This window comes from Ascaphus truei, chromosome 7 (genome assembly GCF_040206685.1).
Source record: "Ascaphus truei isolate aAscTru1 chromosome 7, aAscTru1.hap1, whole genome shotgun sequence".
Taxonomy (NCBI): Eukaryota; Metazoa; Chordata; class Amphibia; order Anura; family Ascaphidae; genus Ascaphus; species Ascaphus truei.
This window is the reverse complement of record NC_134489.1, coordinates 97,104,437-97,122,099: the sequence shown is the minus strand read 5'-3', so window position 1 is coordinate 97,122,099 and position 17,663 is coordinate 97,104,437. Positions and strand designations below refer to the sequence as shown.

Sequence of the window (17,663 nt, the reverse complement as noted above, 5' to 3'; positions counted from 1 at the left end):
TGTTCGATTAGTGAGGTCAACACACACACACACACACACACACACAACTATGTAACAAGGACTAATGGTCGTAAGTATAAGTGTACTACAATAAATAAACTGTTATGTAAAAAAAAAAAAATGTCCCGGTTTTTTATTTTCAAAATCTGGTCACCCTAACAATATACAGTATATATACAATATTCGACTGAGCCACTGTTTGTGGGGCACCTGTGCAGAAGCAGGGATATACTGAAAACCTGACCTGTTGGTGGCCCTTGAGGACTGGAATTGGCCACTCCTGGTTTAGACCACTCAGATTAGCATGTATAGTAAATCTTTGCTCTTATCACAGAATCACTTACCTCTCCCTGCTACTTTCCTTTTTGTTCATCTTCATCTTCTTCATCATCTTCTTCTTCGTTTCCCAATTTTTCTTTATTTATTTTTGAAGGTTTACAAAAAAGTTTGGGGAATTTGGGGGTGGGGGGGGGGGGGGAGGAAGGCGTACAAAAAGAAAGAGGGTGGGGAACAGTGTGTGTGGGGGGGGGGGTACACATATACAGGTGCATTTAGGTTTCTTTACATCACATAGTGCAGGAGTGGCCAACGCCAGTCCTCAAGGTCCAACAACAGGTCAACGACTGAGCCACCTGTGCTGAAGCATGGAGAGCCTTAAAACCTGACCTGTTGGTGGCCCTTAAGGACTGGAGTTGGCCACCCCTGCATTAATGCATCAGCCAACTACAACATACTGCAACACAAGACATCTGTCACACACATTGCTATTGAGATGACAATATGACGAAGTGTGCAGAAGGATACACACAGTATGTTTTACATATTAGCGTTTTCCCCTCTTGTGACGCCGGCCCAGCAAGTGACACGTGCCTCTTCCTATTAGGATTAACGATACAGATATGTGGTTGTTTTAAAGCTAATACATTATAACACATTGGGGTATTTGTATTGGCCCATAGTTCTGCTGCAGAAAATGATTACATACCAAGGCTCAGTGATAAAAGATCTCATTAGCTTGCTGCTGCATCCCAGCCTTTCTCAAATGGCACGCCAGATATCATTTATCTCTCTATGCAAATTGGTAATTACTGTACTTCACAATTTGCAGAACAAAACATCACAATTGTGGCGTAATTACAATATATTCTCAATTAAACAAAATAGCATCATACCAGTTCCAGGTACGGAGCAGCTAAGAGTAGCAGCATTATGGAACGTGATGCCGATCAATCGATTACCGTAGAGAATTCTGTTTGCATTGTCTTCTTTAAATTCTGGAATATGTATTTCGCCCCTTGAGTGCTGGAAGGGTTTACAACGGACCAGCTATTTCATCCCATTGCATAGTTACGCAGCGTAAGGGATTTAATGAATCAGGTTTCATGCCTTTAGTGTGCTTTCTAACTCCTACTGGCTGACACCGTTGTTTCACACGTCATAAATGGAAAGACAATTACTCCATGAAATGCAGAGACGATGCTATTGTAATATTTACATCTCATCAGTCTTATTGCTACATCGCACCACTCCTCGAATCCTGAGACTGCACGTACTTTACAACAAAATTGGTGCAGGGGGCTTTTACTCAGCTTAAAAACTGGGGCAACCTTATCCAAGCAAATTATTGTTTTCCTTTGCTAAATCTGGTGCTGTGTTCTGCAGTATTGCACCTGGGAGACTTTGATACATAACCCATGCAGACAGGTCCGCCGACAGGGGGGGAGAACTGGGACAATTGTCCGGGGCACTGTGATAGCAAGGGGCCAGGCGCTGGAAGTTGAGCCCAGCGAGAGGTCGGGCCCAACTTTTTCCGGCTGCCGGTGCTCTACTTGCTGCCGGACCCTGGCTCTCCCAGCTGCGGGCCTCTCTCACTGTCCCGCACAAGGCCTCTCTCACTGTCCCGCACAAGGCCTCTCTCTGATGTTAGTGTGTTTATTTGGGGTGGGGGGGGTTGTATGTATTTGGGAAGGGGGGTGTTTTGTTTGTATTTGTTTTTTTTTATGTATTTGGGGGGTTTAGTATGTATTTGGGGGGTTGTGTTTTATATGGATTTGGTGGAGGGGGGGTAATTCTTGTGTGGGGGGAATTGTGGGTGTGGTTGGGTGTGGCCAGGGGAGGAGGAGGGAATGAGTGTGAGGAGGGGGGATTGAGGGAGCGGGATTGAGTGAAAGGGAGGCAATTGATGGAGGGGGAGTGAGAGGAGAGAGGGGATGTAAGGGAGGGCTTGAGGAAGAGAGAGAGGGGTGAGTGGGGGGAGAGTGAGTAAGACAGAGGGGGAGAAAAATACATGGGGTGAGAAGGGGGGATAGAGAAGGTGTGAAATGGGGACGGGGGGGTGGCTCGCAAGACCACCAACACGAGGTGGGGGGCAGTCAATACTCTAGTCTTGAGCCCCGAGAAATCTGTCAGCGGCTCTGCATGCAGACTTACAATATCTCCATCCGATACATGCATACTGATAAACATTAATAACAGCATTGCCAGTGTTTCACTTTCTGTAACTTCACTGTGATTTACAATAGAATCTAACTGCAAGAATAATCCACCTAGTGAAGCTCATTAGTCTGAACGCATGAACTCCCAACCCTTGGATACTGACAGCTATTAAACTCTTGTAACCACAAAATGAGATCATGTACAGGCAGGGCGATCAGTCAGTATAGATAGGAATTACTATGTGCTGCTTAGTGCAAGGTGCATGCAAAAATGGAGAGTCTAAATGAAGATAAAGAGGCTTTAAAAGGCTCTAATTTTCTTGTTAGCTGATCTAGTCAGCTATGTATTTTCTTTGCAATAAACTATGTAGAATATTGATTTATGGGGCTAAATTCTCCCTTGAAGTAAAGGTTGTTTATTTTATTTTTGTATCTCTATTACTGCATAGCCATAAAGTATAACCGTAAAGGCACTGGTCTTTAAAGTGGGATAGTTCAAGATATGAAGATAGTGGGTGCTCTAATAGTTCCAGAATATAACAGAAATCCTCAATGAGTGAATCATATGAGTCCAACTCTTCTATGGAGTGGCTATACTACTAAGTGAGTGACCAATATATAGTCATTTCCAATTCTCCTGAAGGAAATATCCTTCATAAAGCACATTGATTGTGCGAAACACGTAGGAGGCTTAAACCTCCTTTTGGTAATGTTTATTACTGAATAAATCTTTATATTTTTACACCACCTGGCTCTCTGGGCAGTGCGCTGCTTTCTTCTCTTTTATGCTGTTTACAGTGGGATAGCCTTGGTTTTAGAAACCAAGTCAGCTCCTAAGAGAGAGAGAGAGAGAGAGAGAGACAAGTCCTCTCATTTCCCTCTGCTTACACACCACAACTAAGGACCTTATTCAGAATGGCAGTTATCAGCCTATTGTAGTGTGACCAGTCGCCTTAGGCCTTGGGCATGGTGGTGCCACGGGCCGCGCTGATCAGCGCTCCTGCTAGGCCTCGCCTGCTCAAACTGAAGCTTTTTTGTGTCCTGGCAGGCGAGGCAGTGAGCACGCTTTGGGGGCGGAGGTGGGGCTGGGGTGGGGCAAAGGCGTGGGAGAGGCAGAATGGAGGCGTGGCGGGAGGCGGGGCTAGTCCCTCGTTCCCATTTGGATGTGAGCGATCACGTGACCGCTCCTCCGCTTCCCTGAGCTGCAAATTTTAAATTTGCCTGTCTGCTCAGAATTTCTGAGCCTCTGCACGCATGCGGAAGCGTGCGGAAGCGTGCGGAAGCAGCTGCTAATGCCGCGCTGATGACAGATGCAGGGGGTAAGTGCATCTGCTCAGCGCGGCTCAGCACGGCTCAGCACAGCCCTATCTACTATGTCCCAGGCCTTACACCAATTGTAATAAGTCCCTTAGGGTGGGGGGGGGGGGGGGAGGATTTATTCATCTCAAATAAGGTGAGTCTGAGCTTCATCCAGCATTAACTGTTATTCAAGTCAATCTGAGCTTAGTGAAGCCCTGTGATGGTCATCTATTCAATATGCTGTAAAGCGGTCTTCCCATAGCTGGAGAAGACTTCAACTCCATTCATTCTAATAGGACTAACATTTTCTCCAACCCGAGGAAGATGGCTTCACAGTGTATTGAACAGATGCCTAAAGTTACATGGTTACATGGTTACATGGTGTTACATAGTTACATAGTAGATGAGGTCGAAAAAGACATATATGTCCATCAAGTTCAGCCTGTGACAGATACTTATCCTACAAGAAGAGGAAGGCGTTTAGATTCTTTAAGTCAGAAGGGATGGAGACATCGTATCAGAATTATAAGGAATGTAACAAAAATTGCAAAAGGGCAATCAAATTAGCAAAAATGGATAATGAAAAAAGGGTTGCAATAGAAAGGAAGGTCAACCCTAAAAAGTTCTTTAAGTACCTTAATAACAAAAAAATGAGAAAAGAAAATATAGCACCCTTTCAGTGTGAAATGGGTAGGCAGATTATTGGAGATAAGGAAAAAGCAGAGGTATTAAACAAATTATTTGCCTCTGTGTTTACCAGAGAAGAATCAAGTTCAATAGTAGTGCCGCAGGAGGAAGCCACAACCTCCATATTAATGAACAATTGGTTAACTGAGGAAGAAGTTCATAAGTGGCTTGAAAAAAATGAAAGTAAACTAGGCACCTGGCCCCGATGGCATACATCCAAGAGTTCTCAAGGAGTTAAGTTCAGTAATAGCCAAACCATTATATTTAATATTCAAGGACTCCATTTCCACAGGCTCAGTACCACAAGATTGGCGTAAAGCAGATGTGGTGCCTATATTTAAAAAGGGAGCTAGATCACAACCGGGGAATTACAGACCTGTAAGCCTGACTTCAATAGTGGGGAAACTAGTTGAAGGTTTAATATGGGATAATATTCAGGAATACCTAATGAAAAAAAAATTATTAGTAATAGTCAGCATGGATTTATGAAGGACTGATCATGTCAAACTAACCTTATTTGTTTCTTTGAGGAGGTAAGTAGGAATATAGACCAGGGTAATGCAGTTGATGTGGTCTACTTAGATTTTTCAAAGGCTTTTGATACGGTTTCACACAAGAGGTTGATGTACAAAATAAAGAAAATTGGACTCAGTAATAATATATGCACCTGGATTGAAAACTGGTTAAAGGACAGACAACAGAGGGTTGTCATAAATGGAACTTTTTCAGGTTGGGCTAAAGTCGTGAGTGGAGTACCTCAGGGATCGGTACTGGGACCCCTGCTTTTTAACTTGTTTATTAATTATTAGCCTTGAGTTTGGAATCGAGAGCAAAGTCTCCATCTTTGCTGATGATACTAAATTGTGTAAGGTAATAGAATAAGAGCAGAATGTAATTTCTCTTCAGAAGAACTTGGAGAGACTGGAAATGTGGGCAGGTAAATGGCAAATGAGGTTAATACAGAGAAATGTAAGGTTATGCATTTGGGATGCAAGAATAAAAAGGCGACACAAATTAAATGGGGATAAATTGGGGGAATCCTTGATGGAGAAGGATTTAGGAGTGCTTGTAGACAGCAGGCTTAGCAATAGTGCACAAAGTCATGCAGTAGCTGCAAAGACAAACAAGATCTTATCTTGCATTAAATGGGCAATGGACGGAAGGGAAGTAAACATAATTATGCCCCCTTACAAAGCATTAGTAAGACCATACCTTGAATATGGAGTACAATTTTGGGCACCAATCCTAAAAAAAGACATTATGGAACCAGAGAGAGTGCAGAGAAGAGCCACCAAATTAATAAAGGGGATGGACAATCTAACTTATGAGGAGAGGCTAGCTAAATTAGATTTATTTACATTAGAAAAGAGGCGTCTAAGAGGGGATATGATAACTATATACAAATATATTCGGTGACAAAACATGGAGCTTTCAAATGAACTATTCATCCCACGGGCAGTACAAAGGACTTGGGGCCATCCCTTGAGGTTGGAGGAAAGGAGATTTCACCTGCAACAAAGGAAAGGGTTCTTTACAGTAAGGGCAGTTAAAATGTGGACATCTTTTTAGAAAGGAAAGGTATACAGGGATTTGCCAAATAAGTATACATGGGAAGGATGTTGATCCAGGGATTAATCCAATTGCCAATTCCAGGAGTCAGCAAGGAATGTATTTTTCCCCTTATGAGATATCATTGGATGATATGACTCTGGGTTTTTTTTGTTTGCCTTCCTCTGAATCAATAAGTAAGTATTGATATAGGATAAAGTATCTGTTATCTAAATTTAGCATAGGTTGAACTTGATGGACGTACGTCTTTTTTCAAACTCATCTACTATGTAACTATATTTCTATTTACAGTACTTTGATCCATATGAAGGCACATAAAAAATACAACGATGTCTCATAAGGAGAAAAATAAATTCCTTCCTGACTTCAATATTGGCAATCAGATTACGCCCGGGAGTAACATCCTTCCCATGTTTACTTATTTGGTATATCCCTGTATACCTTTCCTTTCTAAAAAAGATATCACAACTTTTTTTTTAAAGATATCTATTGTATCTGCCATCACAGTCTCCATGGGTAATGAATTCCACATTTTAACTGCCCTTACTGTAAATAACCCTTTCCTTTGTTGCTGTTGAAATTCCTTTTCCACTGTGTCCAGGCCTACAATACCCAACTCTGAGGTGGTGCCAGCTTTTTTTCCAAGAGAGAGAGTTAACCCGTAAAGCTCCATACTCTTTAACATCCTTTAAGAGGAACATCCTTTAAGAGGAAGTTTTACATCCTTTAAGAGGAACATATATAGGACTGGTACAATAAACTGTACATACATAAATAACTACATCATATCATTGACAGGTAGGGGTAATGGCGGACTTAACCTTTATTTAAAAGCAGGCAAATCTACCCCTACTGTCACAGTACGTACAAGAGATCAGGAATTCTCAACTCCAGTCCTCAAGACAAGCCCCAACAGGTAAGATTTAAAGGATATGCCTGCTTCAGCACAGGTGGCTTATTCAGACCCTGCTTCAGCAGAAGAGCTCCGTCTTCGACTGGGCTTCTATTGAGCCACCTGTGCTGAAGCTGGGATATCCTTAAAACCTGACCGGTTGGGGGGTGTTGAGCACCCCTGCACTAGATGACAAAAGAGGGATGTCCATTAAATTACACTTGGGGACGATTCGACAGGGGCTGCTCAAGATGTCTAAAATGACCTTTCCTTCCTCAATAAGACACAGCGGCCTCTGAAGTCTCAGATAAGATTTATTTTCTAGACACTCAGACATCTAAGGCGATGAATGAACAAGTACATTTTTTATAGTCCTGTTCCTTACATTCTCTGCACGGTAAGCCAGAGCAAATCTTTTATTCCTAGCTCAGCTATTAAACCATGATAAACAATGTGAGCTGGTGGGTCACTGTAATTGATGCATGCAAGATGTAATATAGAGCAGAATCAATGTAGGAAGCTTCTAAAGAGACAGTGAGCGTCACAGCCTGTCTCCAATATACAGCACAATCAGCACAAAGACACCAGGCTTCTAACTTAACCTCTTTGCTTCTAGCAGGGTTTTAATGGCCTAATACCATTTGTACATTACCAACCTGAAGCTCCCCTCCCCGGTTGAGTTAAATGGTATCAGCCATTACAGCATTCATAGGTCATCACATTTGCTACTGGTTATTACCATTTAATACATAGGGGGTAATTCTTAAAGGGAATACCATATAAAATAAAGTACTTTGAGAAAAACCCCAGAAAAAAAACGTAGGGGGCATCGAACGATCGCTATTTACTTCTGGCCAACACTTACACATGTGAGGCCATTTTGGGGAAGGGCTGTGGGGTATATTTATCAACCAGCTACACACCTGGGGAGAGAATAATGCAAACTACACCAAATGTATCAAAGGAAAAAAAGCCCATTGCCGTTAATAACATTGTTTTTCTCTGGTAAATCTGGTGCTGTTTTTCGGCACCTATTTTGCAGCCAGTGGTATTTAAAATATACTGTATAGCAGATCTGCACAACTCCAGTCCTCGAGGGCTGCAAACAGGTCAGGTTTTCAGGATATCCCTACTTCAGCACAGCTGGCTCAATTAGTGGCTCAGTATGACTGAGCCACTAATTGAGCCAGCTGTGCTGAAGTTGGGATATCCTTAAAAACTGGCCTGTTTGCGGCCCTCGAGGACTGGAGATGTGCAGGCCTGCTGTATAGGGTCACAACACCACTGTGAGGTTGCGATACTGTGTTCATTGCAGTAGAGCAGGGGTGCTCAACCCCAGCTTTCGTGCTCCTCCTCCCCAACAGGTCAGGTTTTCAGGGTATCCAGCTTCAGCATCGGTGGCTCAGTTGCAGACTGAGCCTCTGATTGAGCCACTTGTGCTGAAGCAGAGACTGATTGAGCCACCTGTGCTGAAGCAAGGATATCCTGAAACCCTGGCCTGTTGGGGGAGCTTGAGGACTGGAGTTGAGCCCCCCTGCAGCAGAGTACAACAGATTGAATCAATTCCTTACTTTTTCAGCCACAAGACTTTTAGTACATAACCTCCTATATTTCTCTATCAAAAGCAGCTGCTGTCCACTCTTCCACAAAATCATGTACCCTCCTTTATACTGTACCATCACACTGCATCCGCAGTCTTGTGTTTCAGTGCAGTGAGGTTGCATAGCACACAAAAAGCAGCGTGAGTGGCAAGACTATATAAGTCTCAGCAACTATTGGTAATTGTATTTCCATGTTCATCTCCAAACATGTCCTGCTGCTATACCGCGTGGTTAGTAACATAAGGAGGTCCTGCTGTATTGCAAGAACAGCAGTAACCACACACTTTCCTGTACACTTCACTCTTACACAATATTCTGTAATGGTTTTCTATTCTATCCCAGTACATACTGTATGCCCATGGAAATAATCAGACAAGGGAATGGATGAAAGTCTTGCCAACTTTTGCCCCAAGTTTAACTGCAGCAAAATAGACTCAGACTTTGATTAATGTAACATTGTCTACCCTTTAAGCCATCTCTTTTATCTTTCTTTATGCTCCATAATGTTCCAAAGACACTTGTCATATTTCCATATTTTACCAAAGCAACATTTTTTTTTACCTGTAAGATAACACTCCGGTCCACCTGACTTCAATACCAAAAAGGACAAGTTATTATTCACAGTGCAATACCTGGATTAAACCCAGCTTGTCATATTGCCTGCGTTATGATGTATTCATCCTGTCTTGCTTTGCATCCTATCCTGATTTAATACAATATGTTAATGTACTTTTGTACAATTGAGTGGCTGGGCTGTTCTCTTCATATAAATTGCTTCCTGTAATGTATGCTAAATTGTGCAGCGAGCACTTGGGCACATTCGAATAATCCCTCCTGGGAGCTGACACAGAATTCCTGCCGGTCCTACGCTGTGGATTAAACAATAAAGCCAACCTCCAAATCTCTGACAATAACACAGACTGTCATTATCTTGTCTGGTGAGTGACACTGAACATGGTGACAATTGTTACTTAAATAGTGATGTTTTCCAACATGAGGTGACAATTATATTTAGCAGGCATAACTACGAATGTTACCTTTCCTATGAGATTTAGTTTGCAAGGAGCATGAGGCAATATTGGATAACTGCAGCAAATAATATAAATATTCCAGACGTTTGGTTACTGTGATAAAGATCCAGTGGGAAAAACCAGGACATTCCCGGAAAATTAAATAAGGGATTGTTTGTCTTGAATTATTCGACCTCTTTTTGCTGTTGAAAACCCCTCAGGCAAATACAGTGTTATTATTTTTGTTCAAAAAAAAGATATTGGCAGTAAAAAATGAGTTGAAAATAGAATGTTATGCTCAGCAGAGAAAATACTGCCACCTACTACATGTAAATACATATTGCACTGTATGGTAATGCTGAGTATCTCTCTCAGACCTTCCAGAGCTCATTCTCCCTAGAGAAAAATAAAAAAAAACTATCCCTAATACATGTACCCTTGCTAGAACTGCAACAATCATTTTATGGGCTATGTGTCATGGGAAGTAATAGTGTTTTTGCTCTACTATTGATGCTTTTAATATGGTGTCACTTAACATCACAGTATCAATCTGTTATACGGGGGCACGCCAGGCGGCAAATTATGTGCTGGTAATAGGGTGAGCTACAGAGGAAAAAAGAGGGGGGGGGGGTTGTGGCGAGCACGCGCGGTGTAAGGGCTGGGACCCGCTGCGCCCGGCGGCACGGGCGGCTGCCTGAGCGTTCCCCACCAGCAGGGGAATCCTCCCGAGCCGGTCCCGGTCCCCCCTGGCTGCACAGTTCACTACACGCTGTGACGCGTCAGCCACTAGGGGATTCAAGAGAATTGTGCGTGTGCGTGTGTGTGTTGCTTTTGATTACCTTCCATCAGCAGCTCCAGCCCGAGCCCTTGGAGGGAGGGGGGGAGAGTAGCGGGTCCCTCCGCTCAAGCCACGCCCCCCCTCCCGCTCAAGCCTCCCACTCCCGCCCACCTCCCGCTCCGGCTCCCGCTCCCTACAGACCGCATATCGCGGCCTGTGTCTGTCAGTGCCCCGCCTGTCTGCAGTGCGGGCGTGCTGACTGAGGGAGCGGGGCCTTAGCCTAAGTGAAACTTCTTTGTGTTTTGTCACTGAAATTGTAATTATACTCTCAAAAGTCTGTCATTCAATCAAAAACAGCAAAATACAATTGCAGTGACAAAACACAAAGAAGTTTCACTTAGAATGCGCGTGCTCGGCACACACACACCGTCTTTTTTTTAATACCTTTCAAGCTCAAGTCCTGAGAGAATAAAGGGAGAGTCCTTCAAAAACAAACAACAAAAATGAGATGAATTGTTTTTTTGGAGAACCGTGCATTGAATGTAGTGCTTCTTATGTTTGCATGAGATGTATATTTTTTGTCTAATTTAGTAGCTTTATTTTCTTACATATTTTCACATTTATTTCATTGGTTATACATTGTAATTGTTTCTGTTTAGTATATAAATGGAGCTGCAGTATTCATTCCTGTTTTACGGTGCTGGCTGCTTCTGCGCATGCGCGAACGGCTGTGATATTAGCCAGCTGGGGGGGGGGGAGACGCGTGCTCGCGCACACGCCTTACGTCACTTCCGTTTCACATTTTTGTCTCCATGACGGAGTTTTGTTCAATCAAAATTTACAAGGTGCGAGCAAAGAAGTTTCACTTCAAAAGTTGCCCAACACACTTATTGTAACAAGATGTAGCAACATTCTTCAATGAGCTAATCTGCACAGTAACACATTTGGTTAACATATTGATTATATTTGACGAAAACAAACATTTTCTTTATGCCTTAACACGCATTTTAGGAACATGACTGATGGTCACTTGGCGTTTTCTCTCTGACATCACTAATGGATACAAGTCCCTGGAAACGAGTGCTAGGGCAACTTGCTACATAGATTTGACATAACACAAACTGAACAATGTCCCATCAGTGTACCATATACTGTACATTTGGTACCTTGGCTTCCCATTCTATGACCATACATAGATACCTTAGCATAAAACATTCAAAGACAGAGATTTGCTTGGGAAGCTAAATTAAAGTCAAACGGGCATTTTTCTCCTTATGTTCCATTAGATGATGTGCAGGCCCCAGCCACGCACATTAACGCCAGCTCTATACATTAACAATATGTTTGTGTTGAGCTGGTTAGATATGCATAGGCTTTTGTTTTTACTTTGCAGCTACATTACCAAGTCTAATGGATTCATGTCCTTATATTGGCTTTAAAAAAACATCCGCCTACAGTATCAGAGATCAAAGCTTCCATATGGTTTCTGATCAAATATAAATATAAGAGATAGCCACTTGGCAGACCATGGCCAAGAAGACATCGGATACTCACTGAATGCTGCTACTGCCAGAACCAATGTGATCCCAATGGAAATCCAGGATACCCATAATGCCTTTTTCCTGTAGTTTTGGGCTTCGTGTGGTTTAAGCTTTGTGCTGCTCTCTAGTAAACCTAACAGAAACAGTAGCAAAGAAAAAGTATATATGTTATTAAGGGCAAGTATCAGCAGCAGATAATCATTTCAATTAGTAAATATTGCCGATCATATAACTGTATTAATAATATGAGTTCTGAGTGCATTATGCTACAGATTTGACATAGATTGTGATACATTTCAGGGAACCAACAGGATAGTTTTTCATAGATGAAATTAGACGCACAGAGCTTCCAAAATCTCACAGGTGCCTACTTCATGTTCACCAGGAAGGAGACACAGTTTCCAGAGGTGTGAGGAATTTAAAGCTTTGTACACTATAGGTTTATTTTTATTCGAGTCCGCTAAAAAGTATGACAATAGAATAAATGACAGTAACTTTACAGTTCTACAGGACCAGTATAGTTACATGAGCCTTGAACTACAGAGGTACCCACAGTTATTGCAACCCACGGTGCGCTCCTGCAGGGGAAACTGGGTGAGAGCCACGTCCCTTATCACCTGTGGCTGATTCAAAACAATGGTGGCTTCTCCTGCTGGCGCATTGTGTATGTAAGGCTGCGTTTATAGTAGGCGTGCGACGGAGCGCATGGCGTCGAGCGATCCGTACACTTTGTGCACTTGTAGATGGAGGCGATGGGGAGGCGTGGCGGACGGGTCACCCTTATTGGCTGAACCGCCCATGTGATGCTCTACATCGCGTCCGCTCTCGCACACACTATGGACGGCCAGTATCAGCTGCTGCATTTTGTTCGCACAGTGTGCAAAATCGCATGCGCCGTCGCGCTCACTATAATCGCAGCCTAATGCTGCAGCGCGCCGATAACGTTGGCTACTACACCTGTAGTTCAAAGTTCTCGTAACCTACGATAAATGATGTAATTCCAGCGGAGTCTGTAGAAGAGCTTTCTTTTAATGCAATTGCCAACTGGCATCTAATGGTACAGTATATCTCCAGACTCCAAACAATACATATGTTCTCAATTCAACAGGGTACAGTAGATGGCTACATTATTTAAATCCAGAAACAAAGCAACTCTTAGAGACTCAGTAACAATGATCTATGAAACCAGTCCTTTCCCCGCCTAATGGTGGTCCCTATTCCAACAGAAAAAATGTATGGTAGTAATGGTCATTATAAAAGTACCTTTTATACTTGCTACATAGTCTCTATATGTATTTGTCTACAGGTAAGTAGCAGGGAGAGGTAAGTGGTTCTGTGATAAGAGCAAATATTTACTATGCACGCTAATCCCAGTGGTCTAAGCCAGGAGAGGCAAACTCCAGGCCGCAAGGGCCACCAACAGGTCCGGTTTTCAGGATATCCCTGCTTTTGCACAGGTGGCTTAATCAGTGGCTCAAGAGAAGACTGAGAATGCCATGTGTGCTGAAGCAGGGACTGATTGAGTCACCTGTGCTTAAGGACTGGAGTTGGCCACCCCTGGTCTAAGCTTTAATTTGATTTAAAATATATGTCCAACCTCAGTATTATTGTAGTTGCAACTGAACAGTATTTTTTTTATTTTTTAGAAACATTACCCTTTATGAGAAAAAACAATGACGAGTTGTGCGATTGTCTTCGGATTTGCTTTGTGACATTTTTTGCAATTTTTCCCAAATCACCTACATTTCATTTATTAAGCAGGCATTTCCATTGGTTCAATTTGATCCTGGCAAGGACTGGCCCTATAATAAAATGTATCCTAACTTTATTCTCTCTCCTAATTCCTTTCCAGGGAAAACATATGGACAGCAACAAATATTCCCACGTAATTGATACCTAAAAGCCTAGCTAATATTAGAGTGAATTTCGGCTGGACTAAGGCTCTTGTGCTAAGGTGCATAGAGTTCGCCAGTACTTGCCTGCAGTTAAAGTAAACATTTCTTGTGTGTTTAGGGTCAGAAGAACAGTTACTTTGCCTGTTTATAAGTTATTTCAGAATAACATTCATAAAATGAAACAAAACACCTAAAATAGACTCAGATATCTACCTCCTCCCCCCATCTATAACTACATATGTTTGTCACTTTTTATCACTGGGTGCTTGTCATGTGATATTTAAACCCTTAAAATGTGCATTGCAGATCCCACCAGGACTGCATGCTGAAAACAGTTTCCTGATAAGTCAAATATGACTAATGGTGCTAAAGCCATGTATTTTAGAATCCAGCTGTTATTTGATCTGGAGGACTGGGTTACATTGTCAGAACTATCCTTTGTTTTCCCTTTTCAATCCTATCTAAAACCTCTGAAAAAACCCTAGGATACATAAGTGGTCAGAATCATTCAGTTAGGATCAATAACTGCACCCCGGGAAGAGGCCTGTGACACAATCAGTTCTTCATTCATTAACACACAAAGGAGAGCTACAAAACATGACTATTTTTTGCACTTTAATGTCAACAGTGAATATATATATATATATTTATATATATATATACACACAATTGTTATAGTACAAAGCGGGCAGCAATCTCTTATTTTGTTTAAGAGGCTGAGGAAAAAAAGAGAAAGTATGTTATTGACATTTTATGTTATGGATTCACATAGTATATTGATGATTAATCAACATTGTACTATAGAAAAGTAATTTAAAAAAAGATGTAAGTATGTTTTACATCTATACATTAAAATGTATATAATGTTATTTTAGAGAAAATTATGTTTACATGTGAATCTTGCTTATTCAATAGATTATCTAACAGTATCTCAAATATGTTGATGTAAAACAAATAAAGATGTCACTAATAGTTTCCCTGTAACTCATTCAGGTGCTGAAGAATTGAAAGATGATTCTATAAATATACTAATAGATTCTATGAAATTATTCCATCTCGCAAAATAGATTTCCAAATTGGGATTTTTGTTTATTTTTATTTTTTAAATGAAGAAATGGTATTAGAAATATATTAGAAATCCCATTGAGTGGTTCATATTTGTAGGATCATAATATTCCTTTAAAAAAATTACTCCTGTTTAGGGTAAGATTTTATATATATATATATATATATATATATATATATATATATATATAATCAAAAAAATAAAAAAATAAATAGATGATACCGTTCTGTGGCTAACGAAATGCTTTTATTTGTGCGAGCTTTCGAGATACACTGATCTCTTCTTCCGGCGATGTTACAATGAATGAAGCAAAAGGTAAACTTAAAAACAGTGTCTCTTGGAATGTTATCTGTGCTGTATATATAGATATATAGATATATAGATATATATATATTTTTTTTTTAATGATCTTGGGTTGGAACTTGTAATATAGTGTGTAATAATACATCATATTGATATTTGGGATTGTTATTCTATTGGTTTACCAGTCTATCTAGTTCTATCATATAATTTTGTCTATATCTATCTACCTGCCTTTGTGTGTGTGTGTGTGTGTGTGTGTGTGTGTGTGTGTGTGTGTGTGTGTGTGTGTGTGTGTGTGTGTGTGTGTGTGTGTGTGTGTGTGTGTGTCTATATATATATATATATATATATATATATATATATACACCAAGTATAATAACATGGATATAATATATCCATGTTCTTGTTTAGCAATAAAGTTGAAAGCAAGCACTGAACCTTCTTACTTTACAAATGTAATTTGTTACCTATTTCTCAGCTCATCTCTGATGCCTTATTATACTGGTTGAGCTTTGATTTGCTCTTCCCATATCTCCCTCTTCCTTTTAAATTATTCAGCCTGCCCTTGGAGCACCCGAATTGCTGCAGCCTGGAGGCTTCCTTGTCACTTACCCAGGATCTGGGGTGTGTTACTATAGGAGTCAGTGACAGGGGTGACACTCTCAATACCTATTCCCGGTGTGTAAATCACATATGCACTACAGAGTTAGGTTATCATCATGAATATTTATAACAATCATATGCTGGGCCCGGTGTAAAGCTGCACATGGTAGAGGAGATGAGTCGCTGTGTAGAAGAGCTTGCACTCTAATGATTAGGGCTTGAGCAGAGTAAGGTAAAGTCACTTGCCTACAGTATGAGTTAGCAATGGATCGGAAACCCGTGTTTCCCACTTCAAAGGTCAGCGCTTTCATCACTCGGCTATTAATTACAACGGACAATTGGTTAGCAATAAGGCACTCAGAAGAGTTAATAAACTCAGTGGCCATATACAGTACAGTATATAATGGTGTGACTCCTGTTTCCAAAGCAATAGTGCTACCAGGAGTTTGAAAACAACAATGGAATGGCATTACACAGGCACAGGATCACATTGATCGCAATCAATATGTCATTGACATGCAGGGATCACAGGATCACACTTTGCACAGAGCCCCTGGGATTTAAATCCTCCCATCACTTGGGTGCCTTATGGCAGTGACAGTATAGAGTCAACATGTAAGTGCTTTTACATATGTAACCACAATGACCTAATGTTAACCACTCCAGATTGCCCAAAATGTCCTTGTTAATTCTGTACGGTCAGGCAGTGCCTTATTGCCCAGGATATAAAAGGATCGTAGTTTCTATTGCAATGAAAGCATGGGTCACCTTGGACATACATATTACTTCATGTGCAATTTCAGATAGTCTAAATGTCCTGGGACCTTTCTATGGCTAAAACTGCCCCCCTCGCCCCCTGCCTGTGTTTTAGGGGTTCCCTACACCTGACCCTGCTGAAACTCAAGTCACCCACCTCTGTTCTCCACCCCATCGCTGAACTGGGCACTTTCACTCATCTTCATCTGCTGCTCACGGTCCATTTGGGTGGGTTCCTGCTCCGGGTGTGCTGGGGGTGCCTGCCCCGGGTGTGCTGGGGGTGCCTGCCCGTTGCAGGAAGGCTGCACAATGCTGGGGTCCGGAGCATAGCCCAGCTCTGTGTGGAAAGGGTCCATCCTGGTGAGGGAGAGATGCAGGAATGTGGCACCGAGGCGAGAAGTCCGATCAGGGGAGAGGAGGAGAGAGAGGGAGGGGGGGAATTGCAATCCCAGAAGCTTCAACGCAATCTCATGCCATCCTCAGTTAGCAGCACCGGTCTGCCAGGCAGGGAGAGTAACACACAAGGTCTAATTAAAGGCAGCCCCCAGCTCGCACTGGCTGCTGAGAAGAAGCTGTGACTCAGTGCAGGAGGGAGGCAGCAGCACTACCACTCAACTCCAAAGGGCTCTTTATTTGGTGTTGGATGAGCACTGCTGTCTCAGGGGCCTCACATATACCTGTGTCCATGGATGTCTTTTTAATGTAAACCCTTCCAGCATTGCAGGTTACCTGGATTATAATATGGCATATGTATCACTGCTGTAAAGAGCTCTGTAAATAAGGACACACATACTGTACGTGGAGGTGCACAAAACCCCATTCATTATCACTCCATCCTAGCAGTGCTGCCATGCTGCATGACAATAAGGGACCACTGTTTTTAATACAGGGGAGAAAGCTGCAGCCCTTTTTATATACAGGCTGTAGGGTTTACATCTCAAGGGAAATCTGGAGGTACATTGCTGTTCATAGAGGCATTAGCATCAGTGTACTTTGCTCCAATTTAGTCTCCAGCTGCCACATGAGGAGAATCCATAGGGAGACTTAGGTAGGAGTGACATGATGCACATATTATTATGAGATGTATCACTTTCTAGGTGCCTAGCGTTTTCTTCTTAAAGGTGATGTATAGAGATGGGCAAAAAAAAAATGTCCGTGGTTTTGGATCCACCGCGGATTTCCACAGATCAATCTCAAAAAGGGCAATTCGCCTTTTTAGGATTATTAT

General features: G+C 41.9%; 1 protein-coding gene across 1 annotated transcript in view; it reads right to left on the bottom strand.

The window, feature by feature from the left end:
* TMEM163 (transmembrane protein 163) overlaps positions 1-17,059 on the bottom strand; it is a 45,080-nt gene extending 28,021 nt beyond the window's left edge. The window contains exons 1-3 of the mRNA XM_075610067.1: positions 16,593-17,059; positions 11,826-11,945; positions 10,716-10,731 (exon numbers count right to left, since the gene is read on the bottom strand). Of these exons, the coding sequence (XP_075466182.1) occupies positions 10,716-10,731; positions 11,826-11,945; positions 16,593-16,791 (335 nt within the window). The 5' untranslated portion in view covers positions 16,792-17,059. The remainder of the gene's footprint in view (positions 1-10,715; positions 10,732-11,825; positions 11,946-16,592) is intronic.
* Between the last annotated feature and the right edge of the window lie 604 nt (positions 17,060-17,663).